The sequence below is a fragment of the Heteronotia binoei genome, chromosome 2 (assembly GCF_032191835.1).
Source record: "Heteronotia binoei isolate CCM8104 ecotype False Entrance Well chromosome 2, APGP_CSIRO_Hbin_v1, whole genome shotgun sequence".
Lineage (NCBI taxonomy): Eukaryota > Metazoa > Chordata > Lepidosauria > Squamata > Gekkonidae > Heteronotia > Heteronotia binoei.
In genome coordinates this window covers 202,735,873-202,757,883 of record NC_083224.1, presented here as the reverse complement: position 1 = coordinate 202,757,883, position 22,011 = coordinate 202,735,873, and the positions used below count along the sequence as shown (strand labels likewise).

Below are 22,011 nucleotides of genomic sequence, written 5' to 3'. Positions count from 1 at the left end.
TATGGTTTCTGATGTCTCTACACTAATGCACAGAGTATGGGAAACAAGGAGAAGGAACTTTTAGTCAGGGCCGGCGCGTGGGAGTAGGCCAAGTAGGCAGCTGCCCTGGGTGCCACTTGGCCTAGGGGCGCCATGAGGTGCCCCCTTTCCCTGCGGCTGCTGCCATCCATCCCCCCCTTGTGGCCACCTGCCTGCCGCCGTCCCCTCCCCATGGCCACCCACCACTGTTTGCGTCCCCGCCCAGTGCCGTTCGTCTCCCCGCGGCCAGCCGGAACCCTGCCCTCCCCTCCCTGCAGCCGCCTGCCTGCCCACTGGTTGCCCGGCTGCCGGCGTTTACTTCTCCTCGCCTGCTGCCATCCCCTGCCCACCACTGCCGTCCCCGCCGACCCCCTGCGCCGGTTGCTGGCTTGGCAAAGTCTGGAGGGGCGTGTGGCAGCGATGTCATTATTAAGTCACTGCCACACGCGCCCCCCCCCAGACTTTACCAAGCCGGTAGCTGGTGTGGGGGTGGGTGGGGATGGCAGGGGGCGAGGGGAAGTAAATGGCGGCGACCAGCAGGCGGGCAGGCAGTGGGTGGCTGCAGGGAAGGGAGGGGAGGGGAGTGACGTCCTTATGACATCATTGGGGCGCACGCAGGCTCTGCGTGCACAAAAAAAATGGGGGGCAGAGGTCAGGGGTTCCTCCTAGGGGCACAGGCACCCCTAGCCCCGGGCCTGCTTGTAGTCCTAATACAGGAAGGGGACTGTGACCTAATAGGCATTACTGAAACTTGGTGGGATAACACTCACAACTGGAATAGAAGGATTGAGGGGGCACAACCTGTTTAAAAGAAATAAACAAATAAGGAAAGGGGGAGGAGTAGCATCTTATGAGGAAATATATGAATTTGCCATCAGCTGAAAGCCTCTGGGTAAAAATAAAAGTATAATAGTGATGTTATAGTGGAGGTCTGCTATAGACCACCCTGCCAAGCAGAGAATTTGAATTAGACACTCTTAAAACAGACTGCAGAATTTTCAAAGAGACAGGACATTGGTAAATGTCTACTGCCTAGATATGTGTTGGAAGTCAACCTCCACAAAAATTAAAGGTCTAATAAATTCCTGATGTCTTCCTGACAACAAGGGGATTTGCCATCTTGGACCTGATTCTCTCTAACAGGGAAGAACGGGTTGATGAGGTGAAAATAGTGGTAGTGACCTGTGTAGTAGTGACCACGTAATTTTAGAATTTAAGATCTTGGGGAAAAGATCTTGTACATAGTCAGACATATAGACACAATAAACAAAAATACAGGTTGGACTTTAGAAAAGCTAATTTTAAGAAAGTTGTGGTGGATAGAATCCCATGGTCAGAAATACTTGAGAAGGGAGTTCAAGAGGGGTAAGGGCTTCTTAAAAGCATGATGTTAAAGGCACAATTACAAGCAGTTCTAATGAGAAGGGGAAAATGGGAAGAATATAAAGAAGCCAGGGTGTCTCCATACACAGCTTCATAGAAATCTGAGGATTTGAAAAAGACTCATTTAAGAAATGGAAGGAGTGCTCTATAACCAAGGATGAATATAAACAAATACCCAGTGCTTATAGCTCAGTATGAGGTTAAGCTAGCAAGAGATGCTAAATGTACCAAAAAGGGATTATATTTAGAGCAAGAATAAAAACAAGGAAGTGGGGGGAAAGGATTCAGCTAACTACCAACCTGTCAGCTCAGTGTCTATACCTGGAAAGATTTTAGAACACATTATAAGTCCCTGAGCATTTAGAAACCAGAAGGGAGTCGGTATTGTGCTGCCTTGCAGTAATCTGAGACAGGGATGGGAGTTTTCAGACACATGTTTTTTTTTTTCCCAGTAGGGTTTCGTGATTGAAGCAAGCCATTTCACACTGTTCCGCTTTTATCTCGCTTCCACCAGCACCAGCTGTTTTTGCCTGCTGGCTCGCGATCTCCAGCTTTTTTTGGGGGGGGGGGGAACGTCGGGCAAAGATCGCTATAGTGCTATAGCGATGTATCACAACAGCACCACCATAGAGATGGCTAGGCTCCATTGAGATAAGTTATCAGGTTTCAGCGGCGGCGATCTCTGGCATCTTAATGGAACCCAGGCATCCCTATGGTGATGCTGTTGTGATATGTTGCTATAGCGCTATAGCGATCTTAGCCTGACGTCCCCCCCCCCCCCCAAAAGCCAGAGATCGTGTGCCGCTGGGCGAAAAAGGGCGCGAAAACTGCTCCTGGATTAGATACTGGACATTTCACACAGTGCCCCATACCAATTTCAACCCGGAAGGAGGGGTTGAAAACTGGAAGAAGCTGCTCTTTGTTAGTAATGCCTCAGGCATGCCTCACTACCGGGACAGCCACGGGACTGTGTGAAAAGGTAGCAGCCAGTTACCTGTGTGAAAAGGTAGCAGCCAGTGGTCCGGTAGCAGTCAGTTACTGAGTCGGGTCTGTCTGAAATGCCAGCAGAAACCCGTTACTATTCAGTAACTGACCAGCTTCCATATCAGAATACATAGGCTGTGTGAAAAAGTTCTAAGTCAGCACGTGTTCCTGAAAAACAAGTAATGTCAAACTAATCTAATCGCCTGGGGAGGCGAAAGTGAAATTTTCACATGTGATGAAGTGAGGACAGAACTGCTCAATTCTGACTTTGCCTCAGTCTTCTCTTGCAGGAGACACGGCATTCAGGCTGACACAGAGAGAACACATGATGAGGGAAGGGATTAGCAGTTTATTATAGGCTTAGAGGTGGTACATGAACACCTCATTCTTTGAAATGAAAATAAGCCCTTGGGGCTAGATGAATTGCATCTGAGGATACTAAAGGAACTTGCTGATGTAATTTTGGAGACACTGTCCATTATTTTTGAGAATGTTTGTCGAACAAATGAAGTGCAGGAAGACTGGAGATAAGCAAATGTTGTCCCCTTCGTCAAGTGTAGGGGGGGGAGGATTCAGCTAACTACCAACCTGTCACCTCAATGTCTATACCTGGAAAGATTTTAGAACACATTATCAGTCCCTGAGCATTTAGAAATATATGGCTGTGATTATTAAGTCAGCACGTGTTCCTGAAAAACAAGTAATGTCAAACTAATCTAATCTCTCTTTTTTTGAGCAAATTGCCACCTTGTTTGGATCAGAAGAATGCTGTAGACACAGTTTATCCTGATCTCAAAGAGGCTAAGTTTCCACAAGATATTCTTGCTGACAAGTTGATAAAATGTGGTTTAGATCCTATTACCGTAAGGTGGATTTGTAACTGGTTGACAGATCACACCCGAAGCGTGCTTTTAAATGGTTCCTCATCCTCTTGGAGAGGAGTGATGAGTGGAGTGCCTCAGGGATCTGTCCTGGGCCCTGTGTTGTTCAACATCTTTATAAATGACTTGGATGAAGAAACAGAGCTCATTAAATCTGCAGATGATACCAAATTGGGAGGAGTAGCAAATATAGTAGAAGACAGAATCAAGATACAAGATGATCTTGACAGACTGGAAAACTGGGCTAAAACTATTAAAATGAATTTTAACAGAGTTAAATGTAAAGTTCTGCATTTTGATAGGATAAATTAAATGCATAATGATAGGATGGGGAAGACTTGTCTTGGCAGTAGCACATATGAAAAGTTTCTAGGAGTAGACCGTACACTGAACATGAGTCAGCAGTGTGATTCAATAGCTAAAAAGGCAAATGCAATTTTGGGCAGCATCAACAAAAGTGTAGTGTTCAGACCACATGGAGTGATGGTGTCACTTTATGCTGCTCTGGTTAGACCTCTCTTGGAGTATTGTGTTCAGTTTGGGGCACCACAATTTAAGAAGAATGTTGACAAGTTAGAATGTGTCCAGAGTAAGGTTAACAGATCCCTTTTGGCAACCAGTGGGGAATGCGGGCAGGGCCGGCTCGCCCACTAGGCAAACTAGGTGGTTGCCTAGGGTGCTGGGAGGTGGGGTGTGCCAAATTGGGCTCCCCCCCTCCCGGTGCCCATGGCAAATGCCTAGTTTGCCTGCCTCTCTCTTCTCCTCCCCCCCCATCTTGTTCCTCTTGCCATATGTATCCAGCTATGCAATGCTGTGCTTGTGCTAGTTATGCTGCTTTGATGTAGTTGCTGCTTGTTGCTTATCTGAAGGGAGGATGGCATGTCTGGGAGCTGGCTAGTTGCTATGTAACCAAGGCCACGAACAGGAGGAGAAGCGACCTGAGAACTGATAACGGCACCTGTAGTGATGAGAGCTTAATAGAAACCCCGCACAAAACCCCTACTTTAGCTTGGCGCGCTTTGGCTTGAATTATAACGGTCAGGGCAAAGGTTTATAAGATGGGAGAACTGGCGGGCTTGCCAGTTCTGACAACACGTGTGTATGCCCATGAAGCTGAAATAAAGACCTTGAACTCTACTTGTCTTTTCCTTGGCTCTGGGTCTGACAGCTGCCGTCACCCTCCCTGCCTCCGCTGCTGAGCCGAGGCTGGTCCTTACCAGCTGGCGCGACTTCTAATGCTTTGAAGGGCCCATGAGAGGAGACTTCACTCTCCCTCACTTCTGGTTTCAGGAAGGAGGGGGAGTAAGGACCAGACTCAGTGGTGGCAGCAACGACCGGGGGGAAGGGGGGGACCGAGCGTGGCGCTGGCTTGCAGCGCCGCAAAGGGAGTCAGGGAGGTAAGGATCAGCCTCGGTGGGGGGGGGGCGATGGAGCATGGCACTGCCTTGCAGCGCCATGAACGGAAGGAGGCGGCCGTGGCAGGAGGGGGGGGGGGCGGCAGCCATGGAGCCTGCCTGGAGCGCCACATGCCCACGAGCTGGCACTGGATGCGGAGGACTTGCCTGGAGAAAGAGAACGGCCCATGCCTCATTTCTGGCATCACATAGGAAGTGATGTCATGACACCAGCAACATCCAGGTGATGCTCTGGATTTGAACAAAAACTCTATGGTAAAACCAGCTTCTACCATAATATCACTTCCTGTGAGACACCAGCCACAAGAACTGGCCCTTTCTCTTTCCCCAGGTAAATTCCCCTGCCAGCAGTAGGAAAGGCACTGGGGGTGGGATCTGGCAATCTGAGTCCAGAGGAGAGCAACTAAGATGGTGAGGGTCTGGAGACCAAGTTCTACAACGAAAGGCTGAAGGAGCAGGGTATGGTTAGCCTAGAGAGGAAATGACTGAGAGAGATGACTAAGAACTTGAAGAGCTGTCATATAGAGGATGGTGCGAAGTTGTTTTCTGTGGCCCCAGAAGGTAGGACCAGAACCAACAGGTTGAAATTAAATCACAAGAGTGTCCAGCTAAACATCAGGAAGAACTTCCTGACAGTTAAAGCAGTTCTTCTGTGGAAGAGGCTTCCTTGGGAGGTGGTGGGCTCTCCTTCTTGGAGGTTTTAAAGCAAAAGCTAGATGGCCACCTGACAGCAATGGCTGACTCTGTGACTCATGAATTTAGTCAGGGCTGGAAGGGATGAGTCAGCTTTTGGCTCTCATGACCCTTTCCTGTATGCCCAGGGGAATGCCAGGAAGGAATTTCCCCCCAGGTGAGATTGGTCCAAGGATCCTGGAGGTTTTTTGCCTTCCTCTGGGCATGGTGTAAACAAATGCCAGGACCACAGAGACTTACAACCAGGAAATGACAAGACAATACTTTCTGTGTACAAAACAATATCAAAATATTATTAAAGTGATTCCTTCTTTGCAATACAATATTACAATGATTACAATACAAATTTACAGTGACAAAAATACCATCCTGAGCACACAACTCCGCTACAGTCCATCTCTTCCAGCCGTATGTTTTTGTGTTTCTCTAGAGAGCCTGGAGAGCCACTACTAGTCAAAAGGGCAGGGCCAAGTGGGTTTGACTCAGTAGAAGGTGGCTTCGTGGCTTCATTCTCTGATACCTTCATGAGCCCCACATTCTTCCTGTGCTGACTGAGGAGAACGTGTGAATCTGTCTTTTTCGGGTCAGAAAGGAGGGGCGTGTGATGGCAGGAAAGAAGGAAGGAGGCAGTGGCTGATGTAACCACTCTGTCTCACAAAAACATGAGTGCACTTAGCTGCTCAAGCATCCGGTACCCTGAGCATGGTAACCACAACACACCACTGGCTGTTTGTTTTCTAGTGAATCTGCCAAGCAGTTTACTTAGCCGTGACACCCTTTTAGCAGCAAGTGAATTTGGGGCACATAAACGTTTCCCCACGACACACTCATACTGACACTGGTGGTTTCAGATGCCTTTGGGGATAGGTCTACACCATTACGAAATGAATCATAGAGTCAGAAGGCACCTCCAAGGTCATCTAGTCCATCCCTCTGCACAATGCAGGAAATTCACAACTACTTCCCCTTCACACACACCCTAGAGATCCCTGGTGCATGCCCAGAAGATGGCAAAAAAACCCTCCAGGATCCATGGCCAAACTGGTCTGGAGAAAAATTGCTTCCTTAATGGTAAGTTGTACTTCAGCTAAGAAGGCAATACAGCCCATGGGACTGTCCTGTTTAACTATTCTCTTTCTTCTTCAGTGAGCTTGACAAATTTGGTAAATATTGGATCCTTGAACAGAGAACATTTTAAAATGGGAGAGAATCAAGCTGGGGGGGAAAGCCAGATGGGAGCTGTACAGACAGACAGACAGACAGATGATAGATTAGATAAGTGATAGATGGATGGATGGGTGTCAGACAGACTCACAGACAGAGTGTGTTAGACTTTTATTCCAAGGAGTCCAGGGCAGCATATGTGGTTCTCTCCTCATCCGTTTTATCCTCACAACAACCTTGTGAGGTAGGCTGGACTGAGAGTATGTAACTGGCCTTCGGTGACCCAGACAGCTTCGTGGCTGCTTTTGCCAATTCTAGCTCAACCCTCTAACACTGCATACCATTCACAGCCTTAGAAAAAGACATGGATGTTTCACCAGATGGTTGAAGCAGGAACTTGGCAAACTGCTTCTCTCTTTTCCTCCTGCCATAGCTTTATTTTCTAATCCCTTTTTTTGCTGATTTTTCACCTAAATTACCTTTTTAAAAAAATGTACATTATATTTATATCCCTCCCATTCTATGCAGACTCAAGGCGGCTAACAGCATAAAATACACAATGAACAATAAGCAATATTAAAACAATCAAACAATCAAATAAATCGCAATGGCGCTACTTCAGGCGGATCATATAATAATTTTCCTATCTCATGAAGGTTTTTAGCCAATTGATGTTTGCTACTCAGGCAGTCAGATTTTTCCTGAGAGCTAGGTGAAAAGCACCAAAGCCGGTATAATCCTGAACGGCCCAGCCCTGCATTATTTCGAACATCTCGGTGCAAAGTGATGGGGGGGGGCAGGGGGGAGAGGAGTCTGATGGTGTTTTTTCTCCCCTCTTTGCAGGTTTCAATTATGAAGCAAAGAACGAAGGAGACAAGCGGGAATTCGAAAAGGCCCTGGAGACGATTGCCGTCTCTTTCAGCAGCACGTAAGTGAATGCCTCACTCTGACCTGGATTGTGGCCCAGGCTAGCCTGATCTCGTCAAATTTCGGAAGCTAAGCAGGGTCAGGCCAGGTTAGTCCTTGGATGGGAGACTGCGAGGAAGTCAAGGTTGCTGCTGAGAGCCAGGCAATGGCAAACCACCTCTGTTCAACTGTTGCCTTGAAAACCCTATCGGGTCTCCATGTGTCTGCTATGATTTGATGGCACTTTTCACCACCGAGTGAATACCTTGGGTGAGAGCACAGATCCAAAGCTGATTCCTGCACTGACATGCCCCATAACCAGGCCCGGTGCTAGGGGTTGTAGAGCCCCAAGCCGAAGCCCGCACACCCGCCCCCTCCTAGGGTCCCTTCATGGAAGTGATGTCATTGGGTCCCTCTGAAGTGGGAGAAGGCCAAGCAAGTGGGTGCAGGCGGCATGTTCTTTCTTTGGGAATGCGTGTCTCGGCAAGCTCCACCTCTTGCCCGGCCCACTACGGCTTCAGAGGGACCCAGAAACGAGGCCGCCTCCTTCTTTCATCACAAGAATGAAGGACGCAGCCTCTTCCCACAAGGGGCAGGGCAGGCTGAGCCATGTGTTCTCAAAGAAAGAACGTGCAGCCTGCACCCCCTTGCTTGGCCCTCTCCCAATGACATGACTTCCCCTAGGAGGGGGCAGGAGTGCTGGCTTCGGCCTGGGGTGCTAGAACCCCTAGGGCCAGGCCTGGTTATGGGGCACGTCCGTGCAGGAATCAGCTTTGGATCTGTGCTCTCATCCAAAGTATTCACCCCTTGTCTGGCCCTCCCCCGGAAAAGAGAGATCCAGAAAGAGACTGCCTCCTTATTTCTTGCCTCTTCCTGGCTCCCTCTGAAGCCAGAGAGGGCCGGGCAAGAGACATTTGGGCTGGCATGAGCGGGGAGGGGGAGCCCTAGGTGACTGCCTACTTCGCCGACTCCCACGTGCCAAGCCCTTCCCATAACACCTTCTAACCATTCCAGAGTATGTGGAAATTTAAGAATCAGCCCATCCAACAGTTCTTGTTCTTTTTTATTTCTCATACTTTCTCTGTCATCTATTTTAGGTCGATAAAGGTGAAGGTAGTTCCCTGTGCAAGAACCAAGTTGTTACCAACCCATGGGGTGATGTCACATCATGACGTTTTCTTGGCAGACTTTTTACGGGGTGGTTTGCCATTGCCTTCCCCAGTCATCTACACTTCCCCCCCAGCAAGCTGGGGACTCATTTTACTGACCTAAGAAGGAGGGAAGTCTGAGTCAACCTTGAGCCAGCTACCTGAATCCAGCTTCCACTGGGATCAAACTCAAGTCATAAGCAGAGCTTGGGCTGCAATACTGCAGCTGACCACTCTGCACCACAGGGCTCTCACTAAGGGTAAAGGTCAGCCCATCCAACTGTGCAAGCACCAGTCATTTCCCATTCTGGGGTGATGTTGCATCACATCATTTTCATGGCAGGCTTTTTACAGGGTGGTTTGCCATTGCCTTCCCCAGTCCTCTACGCTTCCCCCCCAGCAAGCTGGGTACTCCTTTCACCGACTTTGGAAGGAGGGAAGACTGAGTCAACCTTCAGCCACCTGGGGGAGCATCATGTGGGTGTTCGTTCTGTTCTTTTGCTGTATGGACTTATTATAAACTGTGCACTAAATGTTTGCTTGCACACTTTTTGTGTGAGAGTGATCATTCAGCCAGTGAGGTTTTGAAGGATATATTGTGTCTACCTGAACCCAGCTTCCGCCAGGATCGTACTCAGGTCTTGAGCAGAGCTTGGACTGCAGTACTGCAGCTTACCACTCTGTGCCACGGGGCTCTATTGTCATCTGTTTTTGTTCACATCATTTTCATTCTTGTAGCAACCCATCCTCTCTTTCCTTTTCCACCATGGGCACCATTTTAACGCCCTTTGTACATAAACACAATATGCAGCTGACACACACAATTAATGTTGAAAAACAAATCCAGTTGTGGAGGTGAGGTGGGAGAATTGACAAAAAGGACCTGCTGTGAAAATACAGACTGTAGTATCTCCAAGTTTCTTTCTTGCAAAGGAGAATGAAAAAACACACACAGATAGATGGATTCCATTCATTTAGAGCAGGGGTCCTCAAACTTTTTAAATAGGGGGCCAGTTCACTGTCCCTCAGACTGTTGGAGGGCCGGACTGCCGTTACTGTACAAGGCCGCGGGCCGTCAGTTCTCCGTCTTCTGCATCTCTCTCCCTTCCCCACACCACACACCCCAGCCTGGGAACTCACCTCACCTCGGTATCGCCTCACACTCTGTCTCTGCCGCCTCAGCCCAGTGCCGGAAGTGTGCATTGCTAACGCGAGTTTAGATCGAATGTCACTTCCGGTCTGATTTTGCCATAACCCGGCGGGCCGCATAAACGTCCTCAGCGGGCCGCATCTGGCCCGCAGGCCATAGTTTGAGGACCCCTGATTTAGAGAATTCCATTTATCCAGGGCTGCATCCATACAGGGAGGATTTCTCATGTCTTTGTCATTTGCTGCAAAGGTAGTTTTGGACACGCTTTCCTCTGTTTACAACCCTTTCCCCTTCATTTTCCTCTTGCTGTGCCATCATTGGGCCTTCTAAAAATTGGTACCACCACCAATCAGTGTTCCCTCTAAGCTGAGTTAGTGTGAGCCAACTCATAGTTTTTTAGCCTCCAGCTCACACCTTTTTGTCTCAGCTCAGGAAGGAGGACCTCAGAGCCAACTGATTCATGCAGCAGCTCACCACTTTCATGCCAGGAACTCACAAAGTGGAATTTTTGCTCACAAGACTCCAAAGCTTAGAGGGGACATTGCCGCCAAAGGCTAATAATAGATTCTTAATAAGCCATTCAAAATTACAAAAACTGAACGGCAGCCAGGCATACCAGCAGCATAAAACCAAACATGAAGCCATCTTCAAAATTCAGAGAGATAATATATGTTTTAAAAATTAGTATATTAATCTAAATAGATTTATCTATTAAATTCTAATCTAAATGCCTAACTGAAGTAGCCTGGAAAAGGGCCACAGACTTACTTTTTTCTTTTTTTTAAATGAAAGTTGGGAATTCAGAGGACACCGGTGACTGTGCCAGTTGATAATTATAGTGCCCTGGTATTACAGGCAAAAATACCAGAAGGGTAAATTTAGTGGTTTGATCAAACGTGGAATAAAACAGAGTACTTTTTCACCCCACTGCTCAGTAGCAAAACTAGGAACTCTGTGGTTAGTTCCACACTAACTGTTCAGTCTGGAATTGCCACAAAATGTCTCTTCAGTTTTAGGAGTCTGAAGGATCATTTTCTCCCATAAGTTCCTTTGTTTGTAGCAGGAGCTCCTTTGCATATTATGTATTACAGGAAAATGTAAGCTCTTAGAGGACTGGCTACATCAGAGGGGTGTAGCCTAATATGCAAAGGAGCTCCTATTACAAAAAAAGCCCTGCCCCTCGCTCTTGATCCTTAGGAAGCCACTGAAGATGGTGGTTTTATTTGTGATGGAAAGGAAAGGTCCCCTGTGCAAGCACCAGTCGTTTCCGACTCAGGGGTGACGTTGTTTTCACAACATTTTCACGGGGTGGTTTGCCATTGCGTGCCCCAGTCATCTACACTTCCCCCCCCCCCCCCGCCAGCAAACTGGGTACTCATTTTACCGACCTCAGAAGGATGGAAGGCTGAGTCAACCTCAAGCCGGCTACCTGAACTACAGCTTCCGCCAGGGATTGAACTCAGGTCATGAGCAGAGCTTTGGACCGCAGTACTGCAGCTTTAACACTCTGCACCATGGGACTGGTTATTTGTGACAGCATTTGATTAATTTCCGTTGTTCTGCCATCTGGCAGTTTTAAATTATGTAGTGGATTTTATATGTTTTTGTTTTGTATTGCTGTTTGTATCATAAGCTGCCTTGAGGTCCTATAAGGTTGAAGGGTGACTGATTAAAATAAAACAATAATAAATAGCAGCCAATTCCATAGCTATTTCATTGTTTTGTGTTCTATAATTTGCATCTTCCATCTCCTTTTTGGAGCTGATTTGCGGCAATTTTTTCATCTCAAACCGCAATGGTAGTGCAAGGTGATCTCACCTGGACAGTCAAATGTTGATGTGTCTTCCCAATGGGACTACCCTTCTTTTCTTCGAGTAATTTTTATTCCTACTCTGATTTTTAATTCTTTTACAGCATCATCCCATTCTTATGGCCTGTTTCATTTTCAGATCGTTCATTTAACCATTGGTTGATTTTGGGCGGTCTTTTGTTTTTCTCTCTATTGTTGTTTGCCCTCATGGGCGTGCTTTTCACCAGGTAAAGAAATATACCCACTAATTTGCAAACTCCTAAAGGGTAGAATCAGGACTTTTTGGGAGCAGGAACGCACAGGAACACAGTTCCAGCTGGCTCAGCATCAGAGGGTGTGGCCTAATATGCAAATGAGTTCCTGCTGGGCTTCTTGTACCAAAGAAGCCCTGTGTGAAACATCAGGGGTGTGGCCTAATATACAAATGAGTTCCTGCTGGGCTTTTTCTACAACAAAAAGCCCTGGGTAGAATTGACCTTAGGCGGCACAGAAGTCTCACCTCTTATGAGGCATTTGTCAAACACATAACCCTAGCCACTTATGCAAAGCCACAAAATAGGCATCGTTCGCAATGCTGTTGTCTTTTTTCTTTTGTGGTGTGGCACTTTCGCGCTGAAATACTAGATTGATAAAAGAAGAGAAGTGGGGTGCCTGTGACATATTCTTTCTTTCACAGAGTCTCCGAATTCCTCATGGGGGAGGTTGACTGCAGTACGCTGCTCTCTATCCCTCTTAGCGACTACAATCAGGTGAGGAGCACCAGTGACCTCTGCTCAAAGGAAGGGGGGGATTGTGTCTGGGTTGCTATGTCTGTGTTGAGCGCCACACCATGGCTTGGGGAATTTCTAGAGAGATTTGGAGGTGCAGCCTGTGGAGGGAGGAGTTCGGGAAGGGATTTCACCTAGAATCTCAGGGGTGTTGAACTCATTTGCTATGAGGGCCGAATCTGGCATAAATGAGCCCTTCTTGGGCCAGGCCGTGTCAGACCGGGCTTTGGTCTTAAAGGCGCTTTCTTTGTATTTCTCCCATGGGATCCAGGGTACTGGGCAAAAGAAGCTCTGGCTCTTTCCTTTCTTCACCAAGGGATGAGGAGGGGGAGGAGCCTCAGTCAATAGAAGGGAGGCTTGGCTCAGTAGCTCTGCTGTGCGATTGAGAGCCTGGCAAAGCAAGCTACCCCTCCTCCCCAAGGGAGGAGCCTCAGCTAATGGAGAAAACAGAGGCTTTGCTCTGTAGCTCCTGTGCGACTGAGCAAGCCTGGCAAAGCAAGCTGTGATGCAGAAGGAAGCAAGAGAGAGGGAGATGGAAGAAAAACAGCCAGTTGCTTGAGGGCCTGATAGGAGCCCTCTGGGGGCCTGATTCGACCCCCAGGCAACATGTTTGACACCTCTGGTCTATGGTATACGAGTAGGGGTCCCCAATGTGGGGCCCATGGCTGCCATGATGCCCACCAACTCCTTTCCTGGAACCCGCCAAGTATTTTTAGAAAGAGGGCAGGGTAAGGCAGGGCTTTTGCCTGGCAGCCTTCTGATTGGCTGTGCAGATTAGAAGGCATCCTGTTAAACAGGGCTTCGGCCTTTAATGTGGAAGAGGCACTAGGAGAGTTCTGCATTCCTAACATGTTATAGTTGGCCCCGTCTTATGGCAACCATTTTGTTTTTGCACCCACTTTCCTGTGTCAGAAATCCAAATGTGCCCACAGACTCAAAAAAGTTGGGGAGCCTTGCCATAGGGTTTGCCCTCTGAAGCTGCCATTTTCTTCAGGGGGAACCGACCTATATCTGGTAAGGTTACCAATCCCTAGGTAGGGGAAGGGGATCCCCTGGTTTGGAAGCCCTCCCCCCGCTTCAGGGTCATCAGAAAGCAGGGGCAGGGGGGAGGGAAATGTCTGCTGGGCACTCCATTATTCCCTATGAAGACCAATTCCCATAGGGTATAATGGAGAATTGATTCACAGGCTGGGGGGGGGCTGTTTTTGAGGTAGAGGCACCAAATATTCAGTATAGCATCTGATGCCTCTTTTCAAAAGACTCTCCAAGTTTCAAACAGATTGGGCCAGGGGGTCCAATTCTGTGAGCCCCCAAAGAAGGTGCCCCTATTCTTCGTTATTTCTAATGGAGGGGAGGTATTTAGAAGATATGCGGTCCCTTTAAATGTGATGGCCAGATCTCTCTTTGGAGTTCATTTGTGCTTGTCACAACCTTGCTGCTGGCCCCACCCCAATGTCTCCTGGCCGCACCCCCAAAGTTCCCAGATATTTCTTGAATTGGACCTGGCAACCCTAATATGTGGTCAGAAGATGAGTTGTAGTTCCAGGGGAAGTCCAGGCTCCACCTGAAGGCTGGCCACTCTAACTCTGAACCAAGGGTTGGCAACACCAGCAAGGGGTGGGAAAGAGTCTTCCAGGAGTCGGGGGACAGGGCGATGTCGCTGGGGAACTTTGTACAATCAGGTATCCAAACCCAAGAACCAAGGTAAAATGGGACACTGCCCCTCCAAGTGTTTTGCTATGATGGTATGAAAGTGAGATTTGAATCCAGACAGGTAGCATTTACAAAAGAGTATGAATGCCAGCATAATAGAGATTAGACACGCATTACAAAATTATAGCCCTGCAAGAAGCTGTAATTCTGGTCATTTCAGGTCGTCATTCATGTCCTCCATGTCAAGACCCCGGCAGTTCAGTAACTCATACCAATCATGTGAAAGAGTTAAGTTTATTACTGATAGACCTGAAGGCAAAACAGGGTTTTGCTAAGACTGAAACTCTAGGCAATATGGCTCCAATATATACGCATCTCGGAACTGTTACATAGTCAATGAAAAGCGGGAAAACTTGGCAGGGATCTTTTGTGGGAGATTGCCCCCCAATGCCCTCAGAATGCAGGTGGTTATCAAGCTTGCTTTAGCAACAACCTTGAGATGGTGCTTCAAGCCCACAGAGTGTCTTCTATAATACGTTACAAAGATAACAGCAAGCAAAACGTGGGGGAAGCAAGCAACAAAAACAGCACCAGGGTTCACATCATGTTCAGAATACTCAGTTATATCTCAAAGCAATATATCATGGCAAGGCTCTTGACACTCCAAACTTTGTCTTTTGTCCTTTAAAAAAAGGGTAAAGGGAGTCCCCTGTGCAAGCACTAGTCGTTTTCAACTCTGGGGTGACGTTGCTTCCACAACGTTTTCACAGCAGACTTTTTACAGGGTGGTTTGCCTTTGCCTTCCTCAGTCGTCTACACTTTCCCCCCAACAAGCTGAGTATTCATTTTACCGACCTCGGAAGGATGGACAGCTGAGTCAACCTGGAGCTGCAGACCTAAATATTTATATATTAGCACATATTATATTTGTATATTCTTTAAAAAATTGAGATCCACAGAGCTGGCAAAGTGAATGGATTTTCACCATTTTAGTTCTCACTGCAAACTGGAATTGTTCCTCTCATCACTGTGTGAGCCAGTGTGATATAGAGATGAGAGTCTCAGACTAGGATCTGGGAGACCTGTGTTCGAATCCCCACTCAGCCATGATGTCTCTCAGCCTGGCTCACCTCACAGGGCTTCTGTGAGGAAAAAATGAAGGAAGAGGAAATGATCTATGCCACCTTGAGCTCCTCTGAGGAAAGGAAACATGAAATCTTGATAGATTTGAGACTCTTGCTGGGTTACCTCAGCGTTACCTAGTTCACAGGGTGGTTATGAAGGTAACACAGGCCAGAAGAGAACACTGCAAGCCTCTTCGGGTCTCCACTGAAAAGCAAGGCAGGATATAAATGAAGTCAACAAATCCACAATAGCTCTCTCTTTCTTTTCTGTCACAATAATGGCTTTCTCATTTTTTTCTGACCACTGCAGTCTATGGAAAATATATACACCAGGATAACTGGACAGGGAACAGAAGAGATCCCAACCGGCATGGAAGACTTCAATTCGAGTAAATACCCAGTCGAGCATCTTTTTTCCATAGGCTTTTGGCTGTTGGGAAGCCTCATCCTACACCTCTTCCTAGAATCAGACCTATTGGGGCCACAATATTATATGCACTGCGTCTAGGGCAGAATCTGGAGGCCTTTGAAATGGATTTGGAGTTTCTCACCTTCAGTTTCTGGCTCAGTACAGACATCATGGAAACAGCCCTGGCTCCTTTTGACTGGGGTTATTTTCTGAGATTTCAGCTCATGGGGCTTCCCAGGGTCCTGCCCCTGTGAGGTGTCCCCTGATGTCACAGCTGGACAAATGGCTGGGGGTGAGGGAATGACATCACTTCTGCTCGCCGTGTCCACATTGCCCGAGGGGGGTTTCTTGGGTGTTGCCCCAGGTGGTGGCTTCCAGGTCTTCACCTGAGAGTGACATTGCCGCTTCATCCAATGTTTCCACTCTCATATCCCCCTGTCCAGCATCTCCCGGGATACCTGGCAACCCCACAGCTCACAGATGAGCACCCAGATCCAGGTTTGCTTTGATGACGGCTGGTTTCATCACCTACATTTTGGGCCAGGAGTCTCCATAACTGGGGAGGGTGCAAAGGTGCTGCTGGGGAACAAGCCAGGATTAGAGCCAAATGTCCGCATTTGTATGCTACCTGTGTTTAATCAACCCACGTAAGACTGTAGTTAGATGGACCCTAATTAGCCACAAGTGGTGTTGCTAAGTTTCCTGCTTTGCCAGACTACCTGCCCTTCCCTTTGAGCTCCCTCTGCTGCCCAGCGCAGCAAGAGCAAAATGAGGAGGTGGAATCTGCATTGCAGGACCCTATAACATTTATTTATTTGCTTGTTTATTATATTCGATTTATAGCCTGTCCTTTCCCGAATGGGCTCTGAGCGGGTAACAACAATCAATAACATAGACAGAGTTTAAAACATTCATAGAATAAAACAATATAACAATCTGAAAACAAACTCTAATTCTGCAGTTGGTGGTATCCATTGCCTCCACTCCTTCCATACATTCCCCAGCTGGTGTAAGATAAAAATGTGGCAACATAAATCTGTAATGGAAAAATGGTCTCCTTTTTTAAGAATCCATTTTGCTAATTATTTAACTTTGTCTTAATTTGTGTAACATTACTGGTGAGTTTATGTTGTTTCATATTTTGGGACTTTATGTTTTTCTGTAAGTTGTTTGAGTTTATAATAAAGAAAAAAATTATTTTAAAAACTGGCTCGACAGAGCTATTTCATTGGGGTCCCTGCAGTAGGGAGGCCACAGAATAACAAAATGTCCACCGCCTCAGTTGAATGCCTGGCGGAACAGCGGTCTTACAGGCCCTGCGGAACTGCCACAGTCCCTGCAGGGCCCAAATCTTCAACTGTAGCTTATTCCACCAGGTAGGGACCAAGACAGAGAAGGCCCTGCCCGGGTTGAGGCGGAGTGGACTTCTTTGGGGCCAGGGATCACCAGCAGATGTTGACCCATGGAGCATAAAGTTCTCCGGGGGGTTTACGGAAAGAGGCAGTCTTGCAGATATGTTGATGCCAGACCATTCAGGGCTTTGAAGGTCAGAACCAAAACTTCTGGTCTTGCACCATCACACCACCTGACGGCCTGCACCTCCCCAAATTCCAAGGGGTGGCTGGCCAAGGGCTGGCAACCCTAAGTTAGTTACTGGAATGTTCCTCATACAGACCATCTCAATAACCACAGACCAGTCCAATAATGACTTGTATGCGGTCTGAACTGAGCATCTTTCTCCTGTGGAAAGAACTGGATCTCCCAGTAGGGTTTCCAGCTGCCCGGTCCAGGTTGGAGGGCAGGTTTCTGCTCTTTCATGGGCTCCTCCCTGCCTGCAAATGCCCCCCCCCAAAAGGCATGGTGATGTCAACCATGGAAGTGACATCATTGCACTGCCAACACTCTAGTTTTTGGACAAAACTCTATGGTAAATTTAGGCTCAAATCACAACTTTGTCCAATAACTAGAGTATCACCATGTGACATTGACAATGTGATGACAACACTTCTGGATGATGTCATCACTTCATGAGCTCAACAGAATCTCCCAGCAAGGCCCAAAGATCCCCCTGCCAGGAAGAAGGGGTTCCTCTGAAGGGCCAGAAGGACCTGGCAACCATATCTCCCAGACAGATTCTTTTCTGGGGAGGGGGGGGGGAGGTATCCACAGTTTTCTCTCTCAGAATCTGCGCCCTGTGACAACTGTTTCTTTTACTAGTGGGTGGGGCCAGGTGAGGTTGTGGGCCCCTGGAGATTTGATTGTGCAGGTCTTCAAAAATGCTGCTTCAGCAGCAGCTGCCCATTCACCACAAGGATCTTAAGGGTAGGACTGGAGGTGAGCTTCAGCCACAGTTTTTTGTCTGGCTCCGCTTTCTGCAGCAACCATTTTGTGGCAGCACCTTCCATGCTGTGTCAGAATTCCAAAGGTGCCACAAGCTCAAAGAGGTTGGGGACTCCTGATTTAGAGCGCAGAACTATATGCTATATATAATGAAAGTGCTGCTTGTGCAGCCACACTTATCTCTTACCCCTCTTCTCTGGTTACTCTCCATGTCTTGCAGACTGTTTGTCGGTGGAAGAGGTTGATATCCTTCTCCAGAAGTCTGAGGGTGGGGTGGAGATTGCCCTCCAGTATGCCAAGAATATCTCCAAGTACATGAAGAACCTCATAGCCTACCTGGAGAAGAGGACCACACTGGGTGAGCTGGAGGAGGAGGGGTGGCCGCTGGGCTGAGCCACACTCTGGTGGGGTTTTGAAGCATCCTCTGTCCCTACAGTCAGCCAAAAATAGGTTGAGGAACAAACAAAAACCAGTACAGAAAACAAACGTAACCCTAATAGAACAATTATACTTTAATAAATTGCACAAGATATAAATTAAGAAGCATTCAAATAAAAAAGCATGTAGAGCAAGCATATAGAGGCCTTCATAAGAACATAAGAAAGAGTCCTGCTGGATCAGACCAGTGGTCCATCTAGTCCAGCATCCTGTCTCAGACACTGGCCAACCAGTTCTTCTGGAGGGCCAAGAACAGGGCAGAGAGGCTGAGGCCTTCATAAGAACATCAGAAGAGCCCTGCTGGATCAGACCAGTGGTCCATCTAGTCCAGCATCCTGTCTCAGACACTGGCCAACCAGTTCCTCCGAAGGGCCAACAACAGGGCAGAGAGGCTGAGGCCTTCATAAGAACATCAGAAGAGCCCTGCTGGATCAGACCAGTGGTCCATCTAGTCCAGCATCCTGTCTCACACAGTGGCCAACCAGTTCTTCTGGAGGGCCAAGAACAGGGCAGAGAGGCTGAGGCCTTCATAAGAACATCAGAAGAGCCCTCCTGGATCAGACCAGTGGTCCATCTAGTCCAGCATCCTGTCTCACACAGTGGCCAACCAGTTCTTCTGGAGGGCCAAGAACAGGGCAGAGAGGCTGAGGCCTTCATAAGAACATCAGAAGAGCCCTCCTGGATCAGACCAGTGGTCCATCTAGTCCAGCATCCCATCTCACACAGTGGCCAACCAGTTCCTCTTGAGGGCCAACACCAGGGCAGAGAGGCTGAGGCCTTCATAAGAACGTAAGAAAGAGCCCTCCTGGATCAGACCAATGGTCCATCTGGTCCAGGATCCTGTCTCACCCAGTGGCCAACCAGTTCCTCTTGAGGGCCAACACCAGGGCAGAGAGGCTGAGGGCCTTCCCTTGATGTTGCCTTCTGGCTCTGGGATTTAGAGGGTTAGTGCCTCTGAATGTCAAGGTTCCCCTCAGCCACCATGGCTGGTAGCCACTTATTGACCTATCCTCCATAAATTCATCTGTTTCCTTTTTAAAGCTGTTTATTCCTGCGGCCATCACTACATCCTCTGGCAGCAGATTCCACATTTCAGTCACCCTCTGTGTAAAGTAGTATTTCCTTATGTCCGCCCTGGTTCTGTCCTGTTAAAAAGGAAATATGCATCCTTTGTTCGTGGTCAGTAGGAAAAGCTAATTTCTCTCCACCCGCTTCCTCCACAGCAACATGTTTGGGGGTTTTTTTGGTAAGGCCTTCCTCCCCATCCTGACGGCTGCTGCTTTTATCATTCTTTTTCCTTCCAGAAATAGAATTTGCCAAAGGGATTCAGAAGATGGTGAACACCTGCAAACTACCCATCACTCAGGAGGTAGCTCTGTGTTTCAGTTGCCAACTCCAGGTTATGAAGTTCCTGGAGATTTGGGGGTGGAGCCTGGGTAGCGAAGGCTTTGGAGACAGGAGGGACCTCCAGCCTGTGTTCTTAGGCTAAGGTTACCAGATCTGGATCTCTGTTGGCTGAAGATGAGTTGTAATTCCTAGAGATCTCCAGGCCCCAGCAGGAGGCTGGCAACTCCAGCCTGTGTTCTTAGGCTAATGTTACCAGATCTGGATTGGGAAATTTATTACCCTCATTTTCCTAACTGCTAATGACCACCAATTAGAAGTATTATTAATTAACCAAAGATTTGTGATTTGATTAGTAATTGGATTTTATTATGTATTCATTTATTTAAATTTATTTAATTTATTTAAATACATATTGATCTATTTATTTATATTAGCACCTTAAATTTAGATAGGAATGGGGTTTTTATTGTTGTGCTAACGAGAGAACTATTTGACTAATCAATTGGAGAGAGGATTAGGGGGTCTTGTTGATTATATTGTTTAAATTAGAGTGAGTAGACAGTTGGGAACTGAGGGTGAGGGTGGACTGGGGACTTACGCTGCGAACTTGGCTAAGTGAGTACGGCCATTCCATATAACCACCGGAGCATAGGTGTGGATGCCCAGCCAGGGGATTCCAGTGCTCTTGGGGAGGGGAAGGTATGACGGTGGGAATGGACGGAGGTGTAAGGGAAGGAGGCCGAGACAAAACAGTGCTCGGCCCCCTTCCAGTCTACTTCCCATCCCAACGGTGACAGGAAGTGGGACCAAGGAAAATTGCCCGCGTCCGTCATTGGTGTTATGTAATGCCAGGTCTGTAAACAATAAGACCGAGATCCTTAGAGATTTCCTGCTCCGACAGGATGTAGACCTGGCTTGCGTGACCGAGACCTGGGTGCAAGAGGGGGAGACGGTGGCTCTCTCCCAGATGACTCCCCCGAGTTACTCGGTCTTTCACTAATTGCGGATTAGCGGGCGGGGGGGAGGGGTGGTGTTATTCATACAGGAGGGTTACTCCTTCCGGGCTCTCCCGGCCCCAACGATCGATGGAATTGAGTGTGCCGGCCTTGCGTGGGATGTCGGAGAGGGGTTGGCGATCTGGCTGGTGTACCGTCTGCCTAACGCACCAGCCAGCGCCTTACCATCCCTGGTGGAGGCGGTGTCGGGCTGGGCGTTGGAGTACCCAGGGCTTATGGTCCTGGGCGACTTCAATGTCCATGCCGATGACGCGGCCTCCACTCAGGCAATGGACCTAGTGTCTTCCATGGCGACACTGGGACTCTCTCAATTTGTCACGACTCCTATGCATCAGGCGGGACACACATTAGATCTGATCTTTGCGTCCAGGATTCAAGTGAACAATATCGCAACAGAGGCGGTGCCATGGTTGGATCACTTTGCCCTCAAGGCCCGTATGGAGACGCTACCCCAACCCTGTAAGGGCGGAGAGCCTATTTTGGCTCGCCCGCGGAGCCTGATGGACCCGGAACGGTTCCAAATGGCTCTTCGGGATCCCTGGCCCCCTGGCGATTCCCTTGATGCCCTGGTCGATACCTGGCAAGATCGGCTATCCGGGGCAATCAACGAGATCGCACCTCGACGTCCTCTGCGCCCTCGTTTGAGGCTGGCTCCATGGTATACCATGGAGTTACGCTGGCTGAAACAAGGACTCCGACAACTAGAGAGGCAGTGGTGGCGCACTCGTGACAAAGCGGCGAGAACATCCTATAGAACGTTTATGAGGTCTTACGAGATGGCAGTCAAGGCCACGAAGAAAGATTACTTCGCGGCCAGGATTATGTCTGCAAATTCGCGCCCGGCACAATTGTTTAAAATAATTGGACATTTAACTACACTGCCACAGGGCAGACCAAACATTAGAGAATTAGAAATAGGCTGTGAGGCTTTTGCGAAATTCTTTGCAGACAAAATCACGTCGCTCCGCCAGGACCTGCCCATCACATTGGATACAGTATACGAACTGGAGGCTCCGTGCCTGTCTTCTGGTTTAGTCCTGGATCATTTCAACCCACTCAGCCTGGAGGAAGTTGACGGAATCCTCTCCTCTGCGCACCCAACAACTTGTGATTTGGACCCATGCCCCTCCTGGCTAATTAAATCCTGCCCAAGGGAGCTTAGATGTCCTTTACAGGACATCATAAATAGATCCCTCTTGGAGGGGCGTTTTCCAACGCCCTTAAAAGAGGCTTTGGTCCGCCCCGTCCTGAAAAAAAGTACAGCAGACCCAGCTGAATTGGCAAATTACCGACCGGTCTCTAATTTACCGGTTTTAGGTAAAATTATAGAGAGGGCAGTGGAGTTGCAGTTGCAGGGTTTTCTGG

At 48.2% G+C, this 22,011-nt stretch overlaps 1 protein-coding gene across 1 annotated transcript in view; it reads left to right on the top strand.

Annotated features, from left to right (window-relative positions):
- Positions 1–22,011, top strand: part of ARHGAP45 (Rho GTPase activating protein 45) — an 89,008-nt gene that overhangs the window by 34,615 nt on the left and 32,382 nt on the right. Inside the window, 5 exon segments of the mRNA XM_060232867.1 lie at positions 7,382–7,466; positions 12,229–12,301; positions 15,407–15,485; positions 18,066–18,203; positions 19,588–19,652. Coding sequence (XP_060088850.1) covers positions 7,382–7,466; positions 12,229–12,301; positions 15,407–15,485; positions 18,066–18,203; positions 19,588–19,652 — 440 coding nt within the window.